This window comes from Helicoverpa zea, chromosome 31, assembly GCF_022581195.2.
Source record: "Helicoverpa zea isolate HzStark_Cry1AcR chromosome 31, ilHelZeax1.1, whole genome shotgun sequence".
Lineage (NCBI taxonomy): Eukaryota > Metazoa > Arthropoda > Insecta > Lepidoptera > Noctuidae > Helicoverpa > Helicoverpa zea.
This window is the reverse complement of record NC_061482.1, coordinates 17,113,620-17,140,837: the sequence shown is the minus strand read 5'-3', so window position 1 is coordinate 17,140,837 and position 27,218 is coordinate 17,113,620. Positions and strand designations below refer to the sequence as shown.

General features: G+C 37.4%; 1 protein-coding gene and 2 long non-coding RNA genes across 3 annotated transcripts; 1 reads left to right on the top strand and 2 right to left on the bottom strand.

Moving 5' to 3' along the window:
• Positions 1-5,074: 5,074 nt before the first annotated feature.
• LOC124644996 (gamma-soluble NSF attachment protein-like) lies at positions 5,075-27,035 on the bottom strand. The gene is made up of 8 exons (XM_047184714.1): positions 26,855-27,035; positions 21,707-21,774; positions 20,753-20,907; positions 15,532-15,687; positions 13,792-13,862; positions 12,567-12,714; positions 11,688-11,942; positions 5,075-6,532 (listed from the first exon to the last, which is right to left on the bottom strand). The coding sequence occupies exons 1-8, from the start codon at positions 26,905-26,907 to the stop codon at positions 6,449-6,451; spliced, it is 990 nt and encodes a 329-aa protein (XP_047040670.1). The 5' UTR covers positions 26,908-27,035; the 3' UTR covers positions 5,075-6,448.
• LOC124644998 lies at positions 23,621-24,375 on the top strand. Its single transcript, XR_006986134.1, has 2 exons — positions 23,621-23,929; positions 24,156-24,375. It is a non-coding gene; the product is annotated as an uncharacterized LOC124644998 (long non-coding RNA).
• On the bottom strand, positions 24,511-25,693 carry LOC124644997. The gene is made up of 3 exons (XR_006986133.1): positions 25,635-25,693; positions 25,212-25,374; positions 24,511-24,565 (listed from the first exon to the last, which is right to left on the bottom strand). It is a non-coding gene; the product is annotated as an uncharacterized LOC124644997 (long non-coding RNA).
• Positions 27,036-27,218: the final 183 nt, after the last annotated feature.

Sequence of the window (27,218 nt, the reverse complement as noted above, 5' to 3'; positions counted from 1 at the left end):
TCTCATCTCTAAAACTTTAATTCAATAACTTTTTGAAACACCTTTGAACCGGTGCTCAAAAGACGAGAGTCCGAAATGGAAATCTATGGTGACATGACGTATATGACAATGTCAAAACAATTGGAATTATTTATTGTCAAATACAAAACGAGACTGCATCATGCTGTGCATGCCCTAAAGGCTCTGAAATTGCTGAAACAATTTGAAAAATACTCTGTCCCGTAACATAGGTTATATTTTATCCCGGTGCGGGCAGTAGTTCCCACAGGACGCGGGTGAAACTGCGGCAAACAGCTAATCTATACCAGCCTTACTTATAAAAATCTCTAATCACCTTCTAAGCAACATTTTAACTAATCACTACTAACAGCCAGTTTCTTCATCAAAAGTAAAAGTCAAAGTAATGTCTAAAGTAAAAGTAACGGTCAAATTCATTTTTTCTATTAGTTTTGCTGTCACTTTAGCCTTGAAAAAACGAATTTGACCGTTACTTTTACTTTAGACATTACTTTGACTTTTACTTTTGATGTAGAAACTGGCCGTTAAAGTCTTAAGTAGTGATTAAATGTTAGTTAAGACATGCGTAAGCAACGTTTATAAGTAAGAATTTTCTTAAACAGCCCTTAAGTATTACTTATTATTTATTTCACGTTTATAAGTAAGGCTGTACAATTTATATAAATATAAATGAATTGTTGTTCGTTAATCTAATTAAAACTCGAGAACGGCTGGGCCGATTGAGCTGATTTAGGTTTTAAAATGTTTGTAGAGGTCCAGGGAAGGTTTGAATGATACGAAGTTCGCGGGATCAACTAGTAGTAAATAAAACTTCAGTATGATTGATTAAATTTTTACATTGATTTAATCCATTTGACCATATTCCCTCTTAAGGTTGTATCTTACTTATATATTAGGTATTCATTGCGAAAGTGCGAGGAAATATTCAAAACCTTGTTTGGTTAGAGAGATCACATTACTTGAAACTGTGGAAAGACCGTTATGTAGCTAATTGTGCGTATTTTACTTAAACTGACTAATATCACAGTTTAGGTATATTCTCTTTTAAACAGTTGTGTAGCTATGTATTAACGTTTGTAAAAATGACACTCACGCATAAGAACGTAGCTTCACAACTGTTTACAAGAGAATATATTTAAACTGTGCTAATATTAAATAAAGAACACATTTTTGTCTGTCTGTATGTCCGCAACTGGAAGCCCAATATAAAATCTTAATTTCACCAATCATGTTATATATTTTCATTGAATTTCTTTTAAATTAAGATGTAGTATAATTAGGGGTACTAATTACTTCAGTCGACAATTTTATTCAGTTTCCTCGCATTTTCGCAGTGAATTGAATGAGCTTTTAACGCTATACACACAATCTAGCTAGCTGTAACAATAACGAAATAACATAAAGTATATAATATCAAAGCAATAGCACATGTCTTTTTGGGCACCTTTAAACAATTACGACCCAAGTTACCGACAACATACACCACCGTTTTTCTTTAAAATGTTTTAAAATTGAACTATAGCTCAGTATGATGACTAGGACGATAAATTAAACTTGGTGGACTGTATAAAATGATATAGTGAAATAGCGACTGTTACAAGATGGCGCTCGTCGCTCGTGCAGGCGCTGGTGGCGCCCTCGCGTACGCTGTGGCCGCCGGCGGTAACCTCCAACGGGCACCATAGATATAATATTACTAAACAAGATTGCGCACGCTCAAAATATATATTTACGAAAAAGAACTCTATTCTAACGCAATAAGGTACTAAATTGGTTGCATAATACACAGAGGCAAATCCGAGCCGAGAGGGATAGTTCGAACGGAGGCTGTTTGTCTCTTTCTAACACCTTGCCAGCATAAAAAAATGTTGTGATCAAAAGTTTTGTCTTCCCAAAAACAATTGAATCACTTATATTTTTATCTTATTTTAACAATTGTAAGTCAACAAATTAATAACAATCGCATTAATTTATTCGTATTTATTATTAAAACATAAACAACATAAATTTTTATTTTGCTTTTTTTTATTTTCTAGCGGTAACCCTGAACATTCTTGGCGCGTAATCAGCATTTAAAATTTTGTTTATTTTTTTTTGTATTAAATCAATTTAAACTATTAAAATGGTGAAAAAGTGTTGTGTTTCTACTTGCAAACTTGAACAAACTTGAATCCTATGGTGGTTGCAATATATCGTTCCACAGGTTAGCTAATAATAACATTTTCGTAAACCAAACAACTAGGGTGCCCATGAATTCTTGTAACGAGTCAAAATATGGGTGATGGATTTTAAAACTGTTGTACTATTGTTATAACTTCCCAAAAAATGAAGAAAGGCGACATAAATGGCTCAGCAGTCTACATATGAAGTAGAAATACAAAAAAAACAGTCTTCACTTTGAATCTTCCTGCTTTTATACTGCTAATTTCCGCTAATTATTAAAAGCCTTTATTAGTATCTTAAGGTCACAAACTACGTAAGTTAAAACTTCAATACTAATCTGTGTTTAATAATCTTAGCAAATTCGGATTTGTCTCACATAGCTTAATCTCATAGTCACCCTATTAGAAAGGGACAGACAGCCTCCGTACTAACTGTTTCACTCGGCTCGTTTTTTGGGTTTATATGCGCAGTCCTGTTTACTAATATTATGTCTATGACGGGCACTCACTACTTTGACGCGCCGTCAAAGTAAACAGTTGTTTCAAGAAAACTGGCGTTTATGTCGTCGACGAACTTTGGATGTACACAAGTACAAAAATAATAATAAAAATATATGATTTGCGTTTTACATAGAGTAGGTGCAAAAACAAATAAGTAATACATTATATATTTAAACAATAATAAGTACGTAACTACTTAATACACTACAGTTATGTAGCTGGCAACATTAATTTTAAACAATAAAAATAATGTTAACATTTTCATAAAGTTACGCAGATCGCGAATTCTAGAAAGAGACAAGACTAATGCACTAACCGACTAAGGGCCGTTTCCAATACTCAATCTATCTACCGTTTGCTTACTAGAAGATAGGAATTTGTCATAACTAACATGGGGCTAATGTCCTATCTTTAAGTAAGCAAATCAATACACGGACAGAATATTGGACGGCCGTAAATAGTATTCATTCTCTTGAAAAAGATTTTAAAGAATCTGGAATATAGCATTATAATGCAGTAAAACATTTACAGTATGAGAATATGTTATATGAACAATTATCTATTCGAAATACGCAGACAAAATATTGGGTATCTATTTTCGCGTAACTATGCGTTTATAATTAACTGGTATTCCTATATACCTACAACAATTTATGTTAATCACGTGTGTATAAATAATAAATGTTTCCCCGTATTTCACAAGATACTGACAAATTTCAATGCTGCGAAAAAACAAATGACGCAATATAAATCATATTTAAAACGCCGACTGAATCTTATTAAAAGAAGTGGTCATAAAAAGAACCGGTGTTCATTCATGCTATGTTTTTAAACCATCATTTCTAAGCATTTTTGTACCCTAGCCGGTATTTTTTAAAACCACTTTCTATAAGAAGATGGGATATTTTTTACTGGGTGCATTTGTATGCAGAAACCGCGGGGAAACAGCTAGCATAACGTGACTTAGGTACTAATCAAAAGCAACATCGTTCATATTTTTCCAAATACTTATTTGACATCTAATTTTATATGTTCTGTAAATTAGAATATCTTTCTTGGCTTCACATGGCCGTAAACGATGAACCAATTAAAGGCCACGTTCACTAACTTTATGAACGTCCATTTCTCTTAAAACAACTTTACTTTGAACATTTTAAAATTCATAACAACAGTTATTTGGACATTAACCATTTCAATTCCTATCTTTAGTAAGCAAATCAGCAGATAGGTTATTGAAATTCGTCGTAAACCAACAATTCTATCTCACAGAACAATAAAATACTTATATTCGAAGAAGCAAACCAATGTAAGCAATGGCGGTAAAACCCGACCAAATTCAAAATATATTTCAGTTGGTTTACCATGGTTTAGATAACACCACTTTGAATTTAGTCGGAGTATACGTAGATTGGGTAAGCTTGATATAAAAGCAAAAAAAACTACATTTTAGGATTATTTGCTCCTTCGAATACAATAATAAATATGCGTAAACTATTAATCTCACTAAATCTCACTTAGCTAACGTTCTATGAATATATTAAAGTATAACATTATAGAAAATGTGTATGAATTGACGCAAGTGCTCGATGGTAAGTATTAAAATTGCAAATATTTGATATAGCAACGAAATATTCTCATTAACTTCATTAATAACATATTTTATTTATTTGCCTGTCTTTAAACTTGATATAATACATACTATATGTACCACAAATATTTTTAGGACAATTTCAAAATAGCATAGCAATAGAAACCAAGCAAATGGGATATGACATATAATATACATAAAAATATACATTGTTTCTTGTGAAACATTTGTCTAATGACTTTACCAAATGCTTGATCTTTAAACCTAGTTTAAAGCTCTAACTACTGATTGCTTTTACATCTCACCACGAATATCTTTGCAAGAATATTATACGTGTCATATATTGCGATATCAGTCACAATTGAGCGTTCACTAGCACGTAACGTGGGAGACACGGACATACAAGTTTTTATATACATAATGGTGCATCAGTACCAATGCAATTTTTCTAAGTTTGTATGTATTAGAAACTAAAGCCTGATAAGAACGTGAAGGAAAACCTCTCGAGGAAACCCTGACTATGAAGTCTGAAATCGCCAACCCGCATTGAGCAAGCGTGGTGATTAATGCTCAATCCTTCTCTGTGTGAGAGGTGGCCGCAGCCCAGCAGTGGGAAGATACAAAGGCTGATGATTCAGACTTCCTCAAGATGTTTTCTTTCACCTTTACGCAGTGATTAGTGTCCAGGATATATATACTTAGAAACATTAATGTGGTACTTGCCTGACCCTGAAACGAACAACACAATCGTGCTTGAGAGGTCAAGTAAGAGGAACTATGTAAGTGTTAGTAGGTATACAAAAAATTGGTGCCCAAGCCTTGTTTATTTTCGGTCAAAAGTACAATTTCTTGAAAAATGAAACTATTTTAATTTTTAAACAGTATTTTGTTGTCAATGTCTCACATCACATGTCTAGTGAGCTCAAATGTCTGTCTATATGAATGAATCTTAACTTTGTGAAGTAGCGATGGATGGGCGATGGCGATCACTTAAATAATAACCAACATATACGAAGCACGTTATAAATAACTTTAGCTAACAGCCTAACATAATTTAAGGCCTACAGTTCAACCGAGACGGCTTTAAACTCACTTTTCATACTTTTAGTGAATTCACTTACATTAGGCTAATGACTGCTTTTTACTATAAATTATTATAAAAAGAATCTTCCCATCTCTGTCAAATGTTTTGCCGATAGCACTATAACAGTATTAAGAAACAAATAATAAAGGAATATAATATGAAGGTTTCAAAAGTTCTTTATGACACTTTGGTTAGAAGTCACCTGGGTTATTTTATTTTAGTTTAGAAATAATAAGAACTTATCTGCCGCATTAGGCACGTCCTGTAATAGTAGATCTAAGCTTGTGTATGTAAATAAATAAATAACATTTTACTAATACTATAAATGCAAAGTAACTCCAAGTCAAAGCTAAATCTATTTAAAATTAAAGTTGGCACACAAACAGGTAGTGACATGGGCTACTATTTACCCGATTGCGGAAAGGTGTAACCACAAGAAACAGATCAACTTAAATGCTATATATACAACTGAAAGACAAAATAAGTAATAAAGAAAATTGGTGACATCACCAAAACTCCAAAAAAAAAAACATTATTTGTCAAAATAATCATATTATAGTGCTATCATTGTTGTTGGTAGGCGAACTAAACAATTATATAATATACGAAGTATCTTAACAAGCCTGAACTTTCATATTTCGACAAAAAACGTGTGAGATGTTTCAATTCGCCTGATGATATCTGCCTTGTTCTTAATGACAGCTACAAAAGTTTTGTAGTAACATATCATCATTTGACTAGCCTTTTCCCATCTATGTAGGGGTCGGCTTCCAGTCTAACCATATACAGTTTAGTACCAGAGTTTTACAAGGAACGACTGTCTATCTGACCTCCTCAACCCAGTCACCCGGGCATACCAATACACTTTGGTAAGACTGGTTGTCAGACTGGCTTCTGACTACCCGTAACAACCGCATCGTTAGGTATGGTAAAGATTCAATTATCTTACGATATTCGTAAAATAATCTTTAATATATATTTTTTTTTTATGTACGGGTCTTCAGAGATTTTTTGTCAGAGTACATGTTAGTTCGGGCTCGTTAATGTACAATGTTCGTAATAATAATAATGAAATAAATGTAGATAAATTGATGTTTAACATAGGTCTTCATCGTCGTCAGATTTCTTGGCGTATGTGACCGGCGCGTAAGGAGATTCCTCTTCCTCGTTCAGTACTTGCTGAAATTTTAACAAAATAATACATTAGTAATAATAAATTAATATCACGTTCATAATAATATAAATTAATATCACGTTAATATCATAGTTCGCGGGATCAGCTAGTCTATACATATAATAAATCTGTAAAAAAACTGTGTCTGTACATTGAATATATTAAAAAAATAATAATTGGGTGGGGTTTAGAAACAGCAATGGAGCACAAATCCAAAAAAAAAATTCTGTCTGTATGTCTGTATGTCTGCATGTCTGTATGTCTGTATGTCTGTATGTCTGTATGTCTGTATGTCTGTTTGTTTGTACACGCTAATCTTCCGAACTACTGAACGGATTTCAATGATTTTTTCTTTGTTGTATCAGTATTAAGCCTGGTCAACATATAGGCTATAATTTATCTTCGAAACTTGAAGACCTGATGCAGAACTCCAACAGACCAACAAAACTATAAGAGATACAAAAATGGTGCCATGGCAAAAATTGTTTCATGTGATAAGCATTTTCAGCTGAGATAATAAATTTGAAGATCTGGAACACCTGATGTGGAACCCCAAGAGCCCAGCTTCTCTGTACCATATACAGGTATGATGTTTTAGCAAAAGTTTTTCAATTTGATAAGCACTTTCTATTGACTTATACAAATTGAAGATCTAAAACACCTGATGTGGAACTTCAAGAGCAATACTACACTTGAAATGTATAGAAATGAATGTTATGAAATAGGTATGGCGAATCAAAAAAAAGTAATTAGTCCGTCTTTTAGATAACCCTAAAATAATGGACACGTATTTTTCTTTTCTCTCTCACACAAACAAATAATAACGAAGATACAACACGCTTGAATTTTGTGTTAAGTCATTGCTTAGTACAAATTTTACATACCTAGACGTGGCGTCACGAGCCCCCACTCTCCGACTTTGTTGCGTTATATCTCATTATTATTTTGTATGTCTCTTCCAGACCTCGGGACTACAGAGTTCCGAATTTTTGGGAGGTAAACGTGGAGCCGAAGCCAACACGCCGAAGCCCTTTTGAGACAACTTTAATGAAATGGTGACACAAAACCGACGATTATCCCTTTATACACTATAGAAATGAACCCAAGGACAATCCCCGGTGGACGTCGTTAAAAAAAGACAATCCCCGGTTCTGTGCTAAACTATTGCTAACTATGGAGGAAAAGTACTTGGGCTATTGTGATGGGATGTTAGTGGATGACAATGTATTAGGTACATGTAAAAATGGCAGGTGGAGACTTGCCACCTCACTTACTGGGCCCCCGGGAACCAGTCACTGAATAGCAACAAGAGGGCAACAGGTACATGAGCGGCTGTAGGGTGAGGATACCTCGGTGGACTTTAAATGCTGATTACGCGCTCCCTGTGCTTACCATGAGGCACCTACCCTCCGAGCAGGGCTACTAATCCTGCTCTAGCGACTCCACTCTGGACGGCCAAGCCAAGCCAGAGGCGTGAGACCTACCCCCGTCATGGTTCACTCCGACCGGCCGGAGATGGGGGACAGTATACTCTCCCTGGAGAACTCAGTATATATAGCCCCGCGGGGTCGCTACTCCCCGTCATCAGCCTCAGATTTCTTGCGGTGCCTGTATCTCATAATTATTGTCGTTATTATCTCCAGAGCCTTTGTCCCAATTATGTTAGGGTCGACTTCCAGTCACGATGCAACTGAGTACCAGTGTTTTACAAGGAGCGACTGCCTATCTGACCTCCACAACCCGGTTACCCGCTCAACCCAACACTCCTTGGTAAGACTTACTGGCTTCTGACTACCCATAACGACTGCCAAGAATGTTCAATGACAGCCGGAACCTACAGTTTAACATCCCCTCCAAAAAACGGTCATTGGTATCCAAAATATACGTAGAAAGTACATACGAACTTAGAAAAGTTGCATTGGTAGGCACTTGCCAGACCTGGAAGCAAAGCCGCACGCTCATACTTGAGAGATTGGTTCTCTACCCACTAAACCACCACGACTTCCACTAAGTCACCACGACTTTGTCATCTATTTAATGTTTTTTTACGTAATAATACGTGTACCTAATATTTTTGCCACTAACAACTTAAATGCGGACTAATTAGAATCACCACTTCTATCCCTATGGTCACGTCTATTGCGGTTCAGTTCTCAGCGTTTTGTTTAGTCTGCTGTGCTTTTGCCGTTAAAGTACAAAAATTAAATATATGGAACGTTTCTAATGGTTATGCGTATTCCGTTGTTTCCAAGTCAACGGGCCCTTAAAATTCAATATTAGACTATTCAGATATTTGATTTTGCTGACCCCGTAGTCGCTGGCATAAGGGACAGGATCCGCGTACGAAGTCGCGGGCAGAAGCTAGTTTAGAATAAAAATAGCTTTTGCTTTCTAGGGGAAGTAAGGAGATTGGGCAAGAATGTATGAAGTTTGGTCCAAATGTCCACCACGGACGAGACCTATATAATTAAATAGTCCACTTAATTTAGAGTAACTTTTACTAAGAAAGTAAAAAAAAAACAATGCCAAAAAAAAGTTATAGCCAAAGATGTATTCTTAATTTTCGGTAGTATTTGTGTGTTATCATTATTATTTTTTATTTTATTCCACTTCCATTTCCGCACTTTATCTAAAACTTAGATGAGTAAGACACATTTGCATATAAACAGCCCATATTTTTTGCCCGATGTAGGTATGTAAGAATCACTAACCAATTGAGGCGCCAGAAGTGCTTAAATATACTCAGCGGTTCCTGGATCTAAGAAAGTTCGATGTAACTGGTGGTGTCTTCTCTCTAATATTGAACAATTCTATTTTGTCAGAAGTTACAGAAAGTACGAAAATCGAACATCACGAAAATAAATTGAAAACATCTATAAAATGTTCTATTTGATTTTGCTATAACTTTTTTCTGGCGTTATATTTTTTTTTACTTTCATAACAAAAAATGTTCTATATTTAACGGGCTATCTAGCCATATAGGTCTCGTTCGTGGTGGACATTTGGACCGGAATCGCCCATTGTCCTTTCTGCACTCGGATAAAAAGATGTTATAGTTTTTTTGAGTTTCACGAAAATCCGTTCAGTTGTTTGCATGTAAAGAATGAAAAAAAAACAAATTCTTAGTTTTGTTATATTAGTGGTTTAAAAGGACTCAGAGAAGGTTTACTGTAGTGATACAATTAATATTAAAAAGATAAAAACAATAGAGAGAAAAACGCAAATAAAATGTACCCATGTAAGTCTTCCTCTGAATGCCGTAGTGCGATGCATGGGAACGGTCAGCGAGACTATGCATTATCTGGCTTTGTTTCTGGGTTAGCTTTTTGAAAAGATATCCTGGTGTTTGAGCCCTAACAGTGCCAAATTGGTCAAACAAAGCTTTCTCCAGGTTTCATTTCCTTCTTTAATATTTCCATCTTTAATAATAGTTTTAGTTCATTTACGTATGGGGTAACATGACTTCTACGTGGAATATTTATACAGTAACGAACGCAGGCGTTTTGAATACGTTGGATAACGCGTTCGGTTCTAGAGAGAAGGCATGGACCATACACTATATCACAATAGTTTAACTTGGATTAGTATGAGGCTGTTAACAAGTTGTTTGCGCAAAGGAATGCTCAGATATTTCCGTATTCCATATAATACTTCCTAGGATTCTTGTTATGTGTGACTCGAAACGTAGCTCCGGGTCCATAGTCAGGCCCAGTTTGCAACATTGAATCAACATCATTCGTGTCACCCATCGTAGACCGAGGTAAACTTTTTAAATCCCTGTTGAAGTAATCCTCTAGAATGAAGAAGCGCTGTGGCGGGCCGGGCATGTCGAGGTCGGCGGTGGTCGCCCCGCGCCGCACGCGCGCGCTCGCCAGCAGCGCGTCGCGCCAGGTGCACCACCACGGCGCGCGGCCGCGTCACCGCCGGACCGGCGGAGCTAGTGGCGTTGAGCTGCTTGCCGCCGACCCGCTCCGCGCTGATGACGTCGCGCTCCTCTAGTTTAAGGCTGCCATCTCGAATTTTGCCAAACCCGGACATACATTAAAAAACCCGGGCATTTGGCGAAAATCGCATTTTTTCCCCGAACAAGTACGATTTTTTTTAAACAAAATAATACATAATTTGTAATCCATTTACTTTTAACATATACTTAAATTCTGAAATATCTATACTGAATCTATATATAATAATATATAAATACTGAATCTCCACACACATCGCCCTCAACTTATCCATGAACAAACCCAAGTCAGAAACTACGACAGGAGAAATTTCCTGAGCCGCGATGACAACTGTGGAAGCGCCTCTATGTAGCGGCGTAGAAGCAGACGACGGGCTAGTACTTTGTTGCTCGCAGGCCACGGGTGCTGGGTTAGAGCAGCTGACATCCACCTCACCAGTCGTGCCACTCAGCAAATTTGACTTGCAGACCCCCCTGCCAAGCCAGCCGAACCCTCGATTGAAGTATCTGCTCTGTTATCCGTGAGCAGGTTCTTTTTGCGTTCAGGGCAGCGCCAGAATGCTAAGATATCTGCGTCCGGTTTAAAACCAACGCATCCTCGATGGGAGTCGCCAACACTTGCTACTACCACACTTGACGCGTTTACAAACTGCGCACTGAACACCAGGCATAGCAGTAGGCAAAGAGTAATAGTTCAGTGCAGGATCGCTAGATGGCACCACCGGCCCGATATCGATCGATAACGATAACGAGAATATCTTCCTCCTGTCAAAGTCAAGTTTGGAATGACGAGAATATCCCCGATGTCAACAACACTTTTTAGATAGAGGGTAGAAATTAAATACGTCTAGTCACTGGCTGTACAGTTTTTGTTGAAATGAAGCCCTTATGCACTAAACTTACTGCCGACTTCAATGTATGTCACTTAGCTATGCACTGTGTACATAATAAAGTTAGTATTTAGGCTGATTACGTTATTTGCAGTAAATTATTTATAAAAAAATATGACACACGATCCACACCGACAGACGTCAAACGTCAGATGTACCACCATCCTCCGAGCCTATTCCCAACTATGTTCAGGTCGGCTTCCAGTCTGACCGGATGTAGCTGAGAACCAGTTTTACAAGGAGAATATGGAACTCTCTAGAATACTGCTGTAAATGAATAATGACCAAGGACCCGTTTGAAACACTCACCGCAGTGGTAGTGGACTGTGCGTTGGGACTGACGTAGGACGGCGCCGCGTTCTCCCGGACCGAAGCCCTGGGCGCGGGCTCCATGGCTTCGGGCAGCGGCACGGTGGCCGCCAGCCTGGCGTACTCCACGTCCATGTTACGAATGAAGGGGCTCGCTAGGGCTCTCTTGGCGGACTCTCTGTCTTCTTCGTCGTACGCTTGGAGAATTTGTTCTAGGGTTTGCATTTCGGCTACCTCGCAGTTGCTGCCCCATTCCTGGAAAAGTTTTTTTTTATTATTTTTATGTATAATCTATACTAATATTATAAAGAGAAAAACTTTGTTTGGTTGTAAAGGATAAACTCAAAAACTACTGGACCGATTTTAAATATTCTTTCACCATTAGAAAGCTATATTATCTGCGAGTAACATAGGCTATATTTTATCCCGGTGCGGGCAGTAGCTCCCACGGGACGCGGGTGAAACCGCGGGAAAACGGCTAGTAATAATATAAAGAGGAAAACTACTGGACCGATTAAAAAAATTCTTTCTCCATTACAATGCTACATTATCATCGAGTAACATAGGCAATATTTTATTCCGGTACGGGCAGTAGTTCCCATGGGACGTCGACGTTAAGTACATGATGAATGGTATGACAATGACTGTGTTGCGGATGGCACGTTAAACTCTAGATCCCGGCTGTCACTGAACATCCTTGGCAGTCGTTACGGGTAATCAGAAGCCTTAGTAAGTCTGACAACCAGTCTTACTAAGGGGGTTACCCGGGTAACTGGGTGGGGGAGGTCAGATAAGCAGTCACTCCTTGTAAAGCACTGGTACTTAGCTTACTTACTTAGTTGGGAAAAGACTCGGGAGATGATGATGATGATGACTCACCTTATAAGCCTTCTCAGCAGCCACAGCATCACCCCTGGCCAGTTGCACCAGTACGATTGCGACGGTCAGACGACCAATAGCTCCGGTGTTGCCAGACTCCTGGTGAAAGCCGATCTCGCGACGGAGACTGTCCACTGCTTGGTCATACCTGGAATATAAAAAAATATATATATCGCACTATCTTCCGCCCGCGGCTTCGCCCGCGTAGAGTTCGAATATATCGCGTTTCCAGGAGAATTCTTCAAAAGTCCGGGATAAAAACTATCCTATGTTCTTTCTGAAGGTCAACTCTATCTCTGTACCAAATTTTATTAACATAAGTTCAGTGGTTTAGAAGTGAAAGCGTAACAGACAGACAGACAGCGTTACTTTCGCATTTATAATATTAGTAGGGATGGTGAAAATTAAATATTTTAAAACATTCAAACTCGTTTATACAAATTAGGCTGATGAATAAAGCACTTTTCGAACGTCAAAAACAAAAGGCAGCCCTCAAAAACGTCGTGTTGGTTGGCTCTTTGTAAAACAAGGGTTCTCAGGTGCATCTGGTTAGAATGTAAGTCGACCTCAACTGAGTTGGGATACTAGGCAGATGAAGATGGCGAAAATATGAAATGTAGTTTTTAAATAATGCTGTAGTCAATCTTACTAATACTAGCTTCAGTCAGCGAAGTATTGCCTAGATGAGGATAAAACTCGTGCTGTGTCCGTCTCTAAATAACTCTAATTTTCAGCTTATTCGGTTCAGACGTTCTTGGGTTAATAGTGTACTAACAGACAAGAGTTTCTTTTATAAAATGGACTAAAATTACGTAGAGATTTAGTGAATTTCTGACGTTGTAGACACACTACTGAGCCAATTTTGAAAATTTCTCTGCCAATAGAAACACCCGCTATTTATCAATGTCTAATGTTGTATTTTATCCCGGTACGGGTACCTGTGGGTGGTACTCAAACGGAGAGCTCTCGATAATAAATCCTCCATAATAAATGGAGAGTTCTCCATTGGAATAGGCACTTAAGAAAAGGTAAACAATTTTCGTAAGACTTTTTTCACAAATATGTACAATGTACATATATAACAAATAAAGTTCTGCTAAAAATAATGATTCCATTGATTAAGTCATTGTTATTTATTGTATTTACATAGACTTTTTACCGCATTCAATTTTAGATATAGATAAAATTCATCGTCGCTAGTATGTAAATAAAGGAACTTATTTACCATTGTAGTTTGACGAGTATGCGCGAAGCTTTGCTGATGTACTCCGAACCCTGGTGCTGACTGCTCTCCGTCTGAAAAACCCCAATCGGATAGTCAGTAAAAACCTATACTAAACTACATCATCCTCCGAGCCTTTTCCCAATCATGTCGGGGTCGGCTTCCAGTCTAACCGGATTCAGCTGAGTACCAGTGCTTTACAAGAAGCGACTGCCTATCTGACCTCCTCAACCCAGTTACCCGGGCAACCCGATACCCCTTGGTTAGACTGGTGTCAGACTTACTGGCTTCTGACTACCCGTAACGACTGCCAAGGATGTTCAATGACAGCCGGGACCTACAGTTTAACGTGCCATCCGAAACACAGCCAATGGTGTCTAAGATATACTTAGAAAGTACATACAGACTTAGAAAAGTTGCATTGGTACTTGCCTGACCTGGGATCGAACCCGCGCCCTCATACTTGAGAGATTGGTCCTTTACCCACTAGGCCACCACGACTTTTTCTATACTAAACTACATAACGTACAATAAAGTTTGTCTTTTCGTGTATTGGAACCCGCTCTCAGCGTTACATAATGTATATTTATCGAGGTAAACTATAGGCTATTTCCGACATCCAGTCATCAGTTACTTATAGCATATTAATTTAGTTATACACGAGGAGACCACAATTTCTTATATCCATCAAAAAACATAGAATATAGCGGACGGTGGGTGTTTTGGGATCTAAAAAAGTCTAACAACCAGTCTTACCGAGGGGTTTCAGGTTGCCCGGGTAACTGGGTTGTGGAGGTCAAATAGACAGTTGCTCCATGTAAAACATTGGTACTCACCTGCATGCGGTTAGACTGCTACCCGACCCAACATGGTTGGGAAAAGACTTGGGAAATGATGATCGAAACCAACGCAGTTGGGGAAAGGCTAGGCAGTTGCTACAACCTGATCATGATGATGTCCTCCTAGACTGTTATCGACTACGGCGGATGTTCTCATGTAAAGAGATTAGCCAACTGAGCAGAACATATTAAAGTTCACAAACATTTGCGCAGACACAGGTGCACTCCCTATTCCTTCACTGTCATAGCCCGATGGGACGGCAATCCGACACGACCGGAGAGAGATCAGGTTATATTTAATTTATTTATTTAATACGCTATGGAGGACTTAAAGCTAAACAATAGAAGGAAGTCATAGTCGACAGAGAGCCAATTAGAAGTCCTCGCTTATAATATCAGAAAGAATCCTAGAAATAACGTTATCACACATCAGCGCACCCTTTTTAGAGGTACTTCTTCCTCCGAGCCTTTTTCCCAACCATGTTGGGGTCGGCTTCCAGTCTAATCGGATTCAGCTGAGTACCACTGCTTTACAAGAAGCGACTGCCTATCTGACCTCCTCAACCCAGTTACCCGTTGCAACCCGATACCCTTTGGTTAGACTGGCTTCTGACTACCCGTAACGACTGCCAAGGATGTTCAATGACAGCCGGGACCTACAGTTTAAAGTGCCATCCGAAACACAGTCAATGGTGTCTAAGTTATACTTAGAAAGTACATACAAACTTAGAAAAGTTGCATTGGTACTTGCCTGACCTGGGATCGAACCTGCGCCCTCATACTTGAGAGGTCCTTTACCCACTAGGCCACCACGACTTCTTAGAGGTAATAACATAAAAAACTGAGTAGGTAGTGAAGTAAATTCTTACAGCCAGTGTTAAGTGTGAATGAATCTACTACTTACAGAAGACACATCAGCAGCCTGCTGGAACAACTTGACAGCCAGTTCGGGGGAGTTCTCCTCGAGGATCTTAGCAGCCTTGTCCAGCACACTGGCGCCGCTGTCGCCCGACCCGTGCTGCTGGTATAAACTTGACGATTCCGTCGCCAGGGAGTAAATCTGGAAACAAAGTCAAATAATTCATTTATCTACACAAATATTATAAAGCTGAAGAGTTTGTTTGTTTGTTTGCTTGCTTGAAGCGCTAATCTCAGGAACTACTGGTCCGATTTGAAAAATGTATTCAGTGTTAGATAGCCCATTTAGGGTCCGTTCAGATAGACCGGGTCGGAGAGCATCGGCGCGCATTTTTCTTTTCACACAGACCGGAGCCGATCGGCTGCGCGAGCATTAAAGAGCATGCAAACGGAGCCAAACGTCGAGAAAAAATACACGATCGGAGTCGCTCGGCTCCTCTTATTATTTCACACCGAGCGCATTCGAGCATTCTCAATGACAAAAGCAGTGCGTATGCAAAAATAAACCTTACTTCAAATACTAAGTACTCAATTTTCAACGTGTTAAGAATTTGCTCTGCTCTCCGACCCGGTCTTATCACGGAAGGCTATAGGCTACTTTTTATCCGGGTTCGTGCTGAGGTTCCCACGGGATGCGGGTGAAACCGCTGGCAGGAGCTAATACAGTTATAAAATGGAATGGGAATTTACAACAAAATTCTGGGTACATTCCGTGCACCATTTGAACTACTTCTCGCAACTGGGTACAAAGTGGTCTTATGAAGTAGTCTTCTTCGATAAATGAACTGCTTTACACTAAAAAACCGGACTTTCTGACTTCAGAGTAAGCCGGTGGAGGCTGTAAAAGATTTACAACAGCCGGGACCAATCAAAAATGAATAGTGCTTTCAGAAAAACAGAGGGAATTCATCTTGCCATACCTACATGGTCACCCATCCACGACTTGACCGCGCCACACTTGACTTAACCTTATGATCGATCGACCCTTTCCGATGTTATTTAGCCACTGACTATAATAACGTTAACAAAAAAATATTCTACCAACCAAATCATGGAAAACGTATACAAAATAACTGCGTAATTTATCCAACAAACGAACTGGACTTACAATAAAATTGAAGTCTAAATAGGAAGCCGTAAAGGGCTTCCATTTACCCTGAAAGCCTACACAAACAATTTGATTGTTATAATATTTGACAATAGCCAATGATTTAAGCTTGTGAGCACAATACGACTTATGAATTCAAAATATCCTACTGGACAATATAATAAAGAAAATTCTGTAAAATTTCCGTTTTATGACGTTATTTCTATACAATTGACGTGCTCCGGCTTATTTCGTATTTGAAACTTAATCTTTCAGGAACCCGTCTACTTAGTAATGAAAGCTAATGAAATCTGTTCGGCAGTTTTTGAGTTAGTCGCAATCAGACACACTGCCAGACGCGGCTGATGTTTGATTTTTAACCGACTTCCCGAATAAAAGGATAATTAATAATCATAACGACGTAGGATAAAAAGATGTCCTGCTGCGGGATTGTTCGAAAGAGTTACCGCGGCCTTGGTACATAAAGGGCTTAACAAGGAACATGGTGGTTTTAGTTAGTAACAGTCTGACACTCCCTCACACTGCACCCACAGCGGGAGGGGGATATTATCATTTGATAATATCCCAGAGAAAAAAAATCATCCTTCATATCCGTCAAAGCCTTTTATCCAAAGTTCATTATAAACTTCATTAGCCAGATAGCTAATTAACTAACTATAGTTCGGCCATTCAGAGAATGCGTTCCTGACACGTCGCGATTGAACTGACGACGTAACTTTGCAATGGCGTTGCAGTTACGATAAAAATATTTTTGCTGGTTGTTTACCGTTTTAACAATAAAGGAGCATTAAAACAACATTATTATATCAATAATCAATGAATGTAGTTACGTCGTCAGTTCAATCGCGACGTGTCAGGAACGCATTCTCTGAATGGCCGAACTATAATTACGTATATTTCCCAGTAATATGGCACCGACGTGTGTATCGATCGGCAGTAGCCCCGAGGCAGTCCTTATTGAAACAAACGGTAGGACTCAATATCTAGGGAATATACGGTAACATAATCTACTCACAGACGTATGAAACTACTAGAAAGTTCTGGTACGAAGAGACGCGTGGACAAAGAAATAAGTGGTTAAGATAGAATGGATATTATTTATGCCAATATAATAAAGATGTCAAATATTTTAGTTTCAGTATTTGTTTGTACCCTAGAGGCTTCAAAAATAATGAACTGTTTTCTCTATTGAGAAGCTACAATACTAAAGTTGAAACTGCTTTTGCGATTCAATTTTGACATGAGCTAATCTCAGGAAATATTGATCGAGCAGTAATTTATCGAGGAAGGTTATAGGCTACTTTTTATTCGGATCCCATTAGTTCCTTTTCGGGACGCGAGTATAACCGCGGGGAATAGATAGCACCAATGTATTTCCAAATCGTAAAGTGTAAGCCAAAATAATCTTCCACGAAACCACCCGAACATTATCCTTAAAACGTATCATATGAACGTCCAATTATTCTATTTATAAATTGAGTTACCAATCTAATTGCTATAATACTATCTATTTACCTTCGCAACTGACCGGCGAAAGGCATTCCGCTCACGTAAGCCGTCATGTACCCCCACACGCCCCCACAAATCCTTTGTTTTACCTTAGCAACGTGGGTGGCTGTCACAAGTCCATGGTTAGAGGTATATGACGTTAAAGACGATTATTCTTCACAAAATGAAATTGAAACTTGAGACTAACTCGCTCAGACAGCGACTGGGATCGATAATGACTTGTTGATTGCACTTTTTAATTATATTTTGTTCTGGAACTTTCGTATGTTACCTACGAGAAATCTTTGCTTACACGTCTAGTTTTTGTTGATAGAGAATATGAGAGGGATATTTCATTCTAGCCAAAACATATGTGTTATACTACTTTTTTATTTTCTTTATACCTTTCATAACACATTTTTATCCTGTTTACGTACGAAGCTAGATAATCAGTTATATTATAAAACTCGTGGCCGCAATTACACAATTGAAGAAACTAATCATCGAAATCACTGGAATTCTGAATACACAGCTAAGTACCTTTAATTCGAAGTCTGGATAAAATATGTATATAAAGGAACGACACATTATTTCAGTAAACAAGTCTCAGGCTAGACTAAACAAAAGCGTATCTAAGCGAAGAAGTTTCGAACAACCAAAATGATTTGTTAGCGTGAGCGGAGAAGTTTGAATAAGAACATTCTATCTATTCTTCATAGGTTTAAGCAATGCTTCGTGCGGTCGGTCCGTAGACCATGAGTGACCATCTTATCATGATGAGTCCGATTTCGGAAAGTACGATAAATTGGAAGGTCTCGGCCTTCATCTGAACATCTTTGGCAGTCATATCGGGTAGTCAGAAGCCAGAAAGACTGACAACCTGTCATACCAAGGTGTATCGGGTTGACTGGGTCTGGGTTCTGGATGCCAGATAGGCGGTGGCTAAAACACTAGTTCTCAGCTGCACCAGAGTACCGACTGGAAACCAAATCCAATATAGTTGGTGTGCGGTGGGAGGTGGGCTGTATATTGTGTTCAATGAGTTGCGGTAAGAAAACCGAGAAAAGAGCGTAAAACTGGCCTTAAATGAAAAAACAATTTGTAAAAGATAGCTTGAAAACGAGAGGGTGGCTATAGTACGCGCCAAATAAACTTGCAATAAAGATCATTCAACCGCCCTGCCGTCAGGGGCGCATCACCTGTCCACCATTTTGTAACAATGTCCTTCCGTCATTCCGAATTTGGAATGCGCTTGTCTGCCCATATTTGAACTAAAAACGACTGATCATAATTTTGACGAAAGGATTGTAATCCTTTGCGACAAGGACGCCTCTTACCACGATACACTTGTATTGATCGTGTTAGCGACATTGCCCATACATTTTTTTCGTATCGTTTTGAAATATTGGGATACATTAGTAGAAGGAGGTGAACAAACTTTATTGCACGCTTAAGGGCTTATTACATTTGACTAAATTCAGTCGTCTAAATAGGTATGTCTAATTAGATTTCTAAATGATTCAATGAAACCTACCTTCCTAAATGCGATTACATTTGACTGAATTTAGTGACTGAATCATTTAGACGACTGAATTTAGTCAAGTGTAATAAGCCCTTTATTTGGCGCGTACTATAGTAAAGAGACGGCGCGATGACAACTACGAAAACAAAAGCCGAACTAAAAAATAAAACCGCTATATAGTTGTAGTCAGTGCTGCAAAGAGTTCGATATGCGTGCGAACCTCGTCCCCGTTGTCATTTTATTCGTTTAATGAAATTAAAATATTGCAACAAAAATCACACAGTTAAATAAAAAAGGTAAAAAAAACAAAACTACAATCGTTTACAGTTGGGAAAAGGCTAGGCATTGATAGGATGATGATTACATTCCAAAACTTCTCCGCTCCGCTTTGGTGAAAGTCTGAGCCTTAGCCAGTCGTCTTTTGTTTATCTTCGTGAATAAAAACATAATTCTTTGTAATACACAAAACAAACGGCCTTAATGAGTCATTTATAGGTATTTGTGTAAAGGAAAATTCTATGAAGGCTTCTAGAATCTTCCACGAATTATAAGCATTGGGTATTCTTGTGTTACATGTATTCTGGGTAACGAATATTTTAATAAATACGCCATTACTACGGCTTCGGTTTGCGGGTTTCTTTGTATTAGTAGTTTATTATACATCATTATGGAATAATTGGAGATGAAATATTAAAGCTTTTTATAAATATTTACCTACGTGGCAAAGTTAAAGGCAACGTGAGAGTAAGAGATGAGTGTTTAGGCCTTATATGGTCAGGAACACCATGTACGCGATTCGAATGTGCATTTAGTGGCAGTTCCAAAGAGATAAACCCAAAAATACCAGATTAATAATATATATTGCTGACCAATTTGTAGAACCACTTAAAATCTTGACGTGGCGAGTTGACAACATGATAAATGTACAAATTTCGAGTTTCAACAACTGGACACATTCGTGGTGAGATTAGTGTGTCGAGATGACCAATATCCCGCAAAATACATGATTTTGGGGTATGCCTTTTGTTGTTCGAAAAGTGCTGATTTATCAGCCTAAGTAAATGTACGTTTTTGAACTTTGATACTAACCTCGTCAGGCAAAGCAGTTTCCTTGCAGACAATGATGGCGTTTTCCAGAGCCTTTGCCGCGTGGAAGAACGACCGGTTCTTCTTGTAGCAGTCGGAAGCCTTGAGGTGACAATCCTTCGAGTTCACCAGGTCTCGGGCTATGCGGAAGCATTGGGCTGAAAGAAGAAAGATATGTAAAAACTGTAGGTACGAGTGGATTCGTGCACGAAGAGATCTGTACCTTTATCTAAAACATTTATTGTATGGGAGCTAACTGTAATATTATGTTTAAGTAGTACATCATCACTGAACAACTGTCTAACTATCACGGTTTTTGAGATACAGCCTGGTGACAGACCGACGGACAGATGAGCAGACTTTGGGTACAGAACCCTAAAAATAAACCAAAAGTGGACCCACGCGCGAAGTGTTGAATTTATTTCATAAAAGGATGAAAGACCCGGTTGCAACGCTGGTTACATATTATCTATAGTAATTCGTAACTTATATCCTTCATATAATGTTCTCAAAACAAGGGAACGGCACGTGCAATTTCACCAGTTTGAATGCGGTTTCAGATTCACAAGGTCGTGCTGTGGTCAACTGAAGGCCATATTATATACAAATATGCCACACCCAACTGGTTGTGTATTATCTACTACATCTATCTATACTCTCTCTACTATAACTGCCTCGTTGGTCTAGCTGTCGCAAGCGCGGCTCCTGAGCACGAGGTCTCGGGTTCGATTCCCGGGTAGGGCCAAATCGTTTTGTGGGTTTTAGAAAATTTCACAAATCACCGCGGAGCCTGAGAGTTTGGTGATTGATACACCCGTGCATCGGAGAGCACGTTAATGTCGGTCCTGCGCCTGATCTTTCTCAGGTCGTGTCGGATTGCCGTCCCATCGGGGTATGAGAGTGAAGGAATAGTGAGTGCACAGATTACACTGTAGATCAAAATTAATAGGAACTTACCCGCCTGGCTGTATTCGTCGGCTGCAGAATCGTAGTCCGGTTTCCAACGGAGAAGTCCCGTCTTCAGGCTGCCACAAACATACAAAATTTATTAAGTTGTCTTTTTTACAAGTATCTATACCTAAACAATTATATTCAAACAATTTGAACCATTAAAAGTTCCGTTATAAAACTAGACTAGTGATTGAACGGCTCTGTTTAATCCTAACAGAACAGCTTTTTCTAGTTGCTTGCAATTTACATGAAATCTTAAATTAAACAATGTGTAACTGAAAGTAAGTAGTAACTTAAAACAAATAAAAACTAGTTGCAAAAAAAATGTACATATGTGTATTTATAGGACAAATTGATTAATAAAACGATAATTTGCTTATAAAAGCAACTAAATGACGCAAGCGGCATACAAGAGTATTGTTCAACAGTTTTCTTGTAACTAAGAAGCCCTGATTTCATAAACCTTTTCTCTGTATTATGTCAATTAAATAATACATCACAACTTTTTACTTTGATTTATCAATCTTGGATGAAAGGGATGGAGTGCCAATGTTAAAACATTCCACTTACTGACATAATAAAAACACGTGTATGCACAGCTGTTGTAAACACTGGCAAAAGCAAATGAAAAGATCAAAAAAGATATGAAAGCATTCGCAAATATATTACACTTGGCATTGCAGTAAAATCACTATTTACAAAAGAACATAGACAGGCATATCCTAACTTCTTTTAATAACAAAATTGTGTTGTCATTAGAGACCATGTTATTGATTCATGCTGTTCCTGGTACGTTCTATGACTTTCGATATCACTCAGCATACTTTATTTCTGACAAAAATGGTTGAACTTAAATATATCTATGTATATTTATAAATAGATACATATAACAATAACCAGACCACAGCCAATAATCATGCTCATCACATTAATGTTGAATTTATCAGGAATCGAACCCAGGACCAACCAGACCAGCAGTTTGGCAGTCCATCATAGTAACCATTGCGCCAACAAGATAAGTTACCCATAGCTGGGACATGTAAATTGTGAACTTAAACCTTCTTCACAGGTTGATCTATGCACGTTACATGAAAACTCTATAGAAATAAACAGTGCTACTGGGTCTTTGGTTTACAATACTAGCTTTCACCTGCGGTATCACCCACAACCAGTGAAAACGATTTCCTCCACATGGTAAATAAAAGCTTATGAGTTAATTATTCTGTTTCATAAGATTCATTTAAATCATTCAAGTTTTTGTATTAAAGAGGAACAAACATCCTCTTTGTTTTAATGTGTCAGTGGTAGTAATGAAACAGTAGGAATAAAATCCAATCATTCATCCAATTTTATCACAATTAACTACTGAACACCAATTCCATATGCATAGCATTGACATCAAATAAACAGAAAGCAAAGCACATCAATAATAATTGCATTGGCACAAAAAACATTTAAAAATCAAAATAGAACTTAATTTTCAATAAAAGCATTTGTTTCTCTATCTGCCTCTATCATTATCATCTGCCTAGCCTTGTTCCCAACTCAACTATGTTGGGGTCGGCTTCCAGTCTCACTGGACACAGCTGAGTACCAGGAGCGACTACCTATCTGACTTCCTCAACCCAGGTACCGGATTAACCCAATACCACTTGGTAAGATGAGGTCAAACCAGAAAAATTGGAAGGAATTATAACTGAGACTAACAGAGTTATGAACTCTTATGAAATCTGCGGGCCTAGCATGACCGCCATAGAAACAGCTTTTGTCTACCGGAGAATCGACAAAATGACAGATTGAAGAAAGATTTCTATCGATCCGAGCATGGCGATGTTTGACATCGAGAAGAGAAATGTTTCTTTTCTTCATCGACATGTGTCTATCGCGTCGAGCATGACGACTATATTTTATCTACTTTTGACATTTGGGAGTAGATATAACTTTCTATATGAAATGTCAAATACTCTACATCTCATCGGACCTAGACAAGAGTAGACAAGAATATTATTATAATTTTAAGTTCTCAAATAGCATTTACAAAGTATTTCGGGGTCCTACCGTCGTCATGTGGTCAGTATTTATGCTGAGAAGAATCAGTGTAAAGCTCAAAGAACGAGCTATACGAGTGTTAAGCCTCTCGACATCGAAAACGTAAATGTGCAGAGATGGTGAAGTATTTGTGCCAGGAATCTGTCTCCTATATCTCAGGGTCTGCCTGTTCTTGTCAATGTAAGTACCTACAGTCTATTTTATTTCGTTGTGCTTTCCAATTGTTATCAACCAAAAATCTGACAAAGTTTTCGTCCTTATAGATAAGGTTTAAATATAGAAAAATCTATTCACTTTATTTATTATTGTTTCTAAGATTATTTTGTCTATTATGTAGGTATTGCCCTTCATTGCAAGAAAATGATTAAACAGAAGAAAAATATTTAACAAAACCTAATTGTTGCAGGTTCTTTGCTCGGGTTCTGCTTAGGTCATTAACAACATTACTAACCACTGTTAGCAAATTTTTTAAACAATTTGTTTTTGCAGTGAATACAAGGTTAGTATACCTAATATTAGATATGACCTCTATTTCAGATTGTAGATACTGAGTGCAAAATCCTGAACATAAATGCCAATTATCGTGACAGAGTTCATAAACAATCAATTTTCAATAGTTCTCTCATTAAGAACGAACTGCGCAGGCTATATGACTCTAGAATTGGACAGTTTTATCTGCTAAGAAAAAAATTACATTTTAAATAAACAACCATTATGATTTTAATATTCACATTCTTTATTAAATAATATAATTTCAATAATTTATAATTTGTAAACTGAAGGCCCAGCTGTCATTTAGCATCCTTTTTTTGTAATCTGAAACAAGAACACAAAATTAAATTATCATTCATTTTCAGGGGATTCTAGTTATGCATTAGGGTCTTGGCTCATGACACCAATAATAATGCTGATAATGTATCACTATCAGTATGTTATTCTTTTATAATACTGTAAAAACTCTTTACCAAACACACACAGTTATTTCTTTTTGCAGGGTGCCTATGCTACAAGCTACAACTCTTCCCGAGGAAAGGCAGAGAGAGAGAGACACACTAATGACCTTAGTGGTAGCTTACTACAAGCTGCAACTCACAGAAGAGCAACTATTATGAATATCTTTGTATATCAACAGTTCTTCAAACCATACAGACAGAATTGAGTTGCTGGGGAGTTTGTTCCACCGCTTCTGCTGCTGATTTTCAGCCTATTTTGAATAAATGACTTTATCTGTAGCCTTAATTTTATGTAAATAAACCTTTACCTCTGTGTAAATGATTGTCTCATTTTATTTTTTATCTTAAGAGTTGTTGCTTATATTATATCACACAAGCAACAAATAGGTACTATAATTATTATTGCCATAATTATATTTTGAAAACAAAGCATGAGAGTTTTGCTAGAATGAAGCCAACAAGTCTGGGGAACTATTACTAGTAAATGAATATTATTTAAAGACACTTACTAATAGAATATTTCTCGTGTCAGCATTGTATGCCAAGAACTCGTTCTTTTTCCATATTTTTTCAGCAGCTTTTGAATACTGACCCATTCTTCTTTATCGTGGCTTTCTTTTCTCAATGGATCGCGATACTATCTTCTCTGTTTATTGGATGGGACTTCGTACGCTGTAAATAAACAGTTTTTGTAACGGCGAAAGTAAAAAAACTTCGGGCAATAATATAGGGAAGCAAGATAACAGTGAGGAACACATTGAACTGTGCATGGCAAAGTTTTCATCGGACAATGCCACCAATCACCATTTATTGAGATTATTATGTTCTTTTCATCGTATGTATGGATAATTAATTATTGTTCGTTTAGATTAATTACACACAACTATTGGAATAATCAGTACTTTATTTATTTAATCACAAAATCTACTTACTTTTTCCTTGCCGCAGTAGTCACCAATATTAAAAATCAACAACTTAAATTAATATGTAAAATCAACAACAATAATCGTTTTTTGTAAACAAACAAACATCAACCATTTTAGTTCCACAGATAAGAAATAAGTTCGATGAATACGTTTTGTTGTTGCTTTGAGTTACGTGAGTTTATGTATAGGTTCATGCGTGAAAAATAGTGCATTAACACATTTTTTTGGCTAACTAAACGTAAATTCATCGCAGAACGACCCATCACTAGCTACTTATCCGTTGCTATGGAAAGTCTTTCTCTTGATAGAAACGCGAGTCTACAGCTCGCGCCATGCTCGGGTAGAAGACATGTCGAGTGGGAAAGAAAGAGCTTTGTCGTTTCTTGGTAGAATAGAGATAGAATCGCCATGCTAAGGTCGCTGTTCAGTAGTTTATCCTTTAAAGACAGGCAGACAACGTACTTTGTTTTATATGTGCTGAAATTGGTGTAATTCACAGGCGTTCAGTACTCGCAAGCTGCAGACTAAGCAGTTTTACCTGATGGTTGTCAATTTTCATTTGTAAAAAAAAAACTCTTTGTAATATATGTACTACAATTCACCTTCATACTGGATTCTGAGCCCACACAAACTATCTGCTAACTAAAAGTTTGTCATATGCAGCTATAGAGATATTCTTAAGAGCAGTAAATATAAATTACTGTTTATGTGTCCATCTGATGTTCAAAAACTTTTGGTGCCTCATCAATTGATCTTTGTTGCATTTTTTTCATATTGAAAGGCTACAAATTAAAAGTTTCCTACTAGCTAGTTGTATTACTAATAGTTTCTTACCTTATATGTGCATAGTCAAGTTAGATTTCGTAAAACAATTCAGGAGTATTTAAATATTTTTTTAAATAATTTAAATTCATGACTAATTACTATTACAATGCCGTTACTATTTACTTATCATGTGTTTAGAATAAATTAATGTATAATTAGAATTAATAAACGAATTTGAACTATCAACTAAATTAATAAAAAACTTGCGTAAAAATTTAAATTACGAACACTACACTGTTACGAAAATACGTAACTTAATAAATTCTACGACCTTTCTTTCACATTTTCCCCATGATTCTACATTCATTAAGAAGAAGACTACATATATTTGAATAAAAACCCAAAAAATACAATGCTTTCATTCGATAAATAATTAAAATCACAAAATTAGTTCTACTTACAATTTTTCTGCCGCCTTGACGTGCTCTCGCGCTTCGTACAGTTTAACCGACATGGCTAACTAAGTGTAATGTATTATTGGATATTTATTTTAAATGAGATGTAAGTACTTAGCGATGTGATAGTGTGAGAGAAATCAATATAAAGTGGACAAGAAGATAACACAAGCAACCATCTTGTAAACTATGTCAATGTGATTTTGAAGTTCTCTTGATTGACGTCTACAAAAAAAGTTGTTATTAGAGAAAAATAATTTCTACTATTTTCTACTGTTTTTTACTATCTATTTTTGTTTTGTTTATTTATTTTTGCGAAATATGTGATGATCTAAACTAAAATCATGACTGTGTTATGATCTAAATCCAA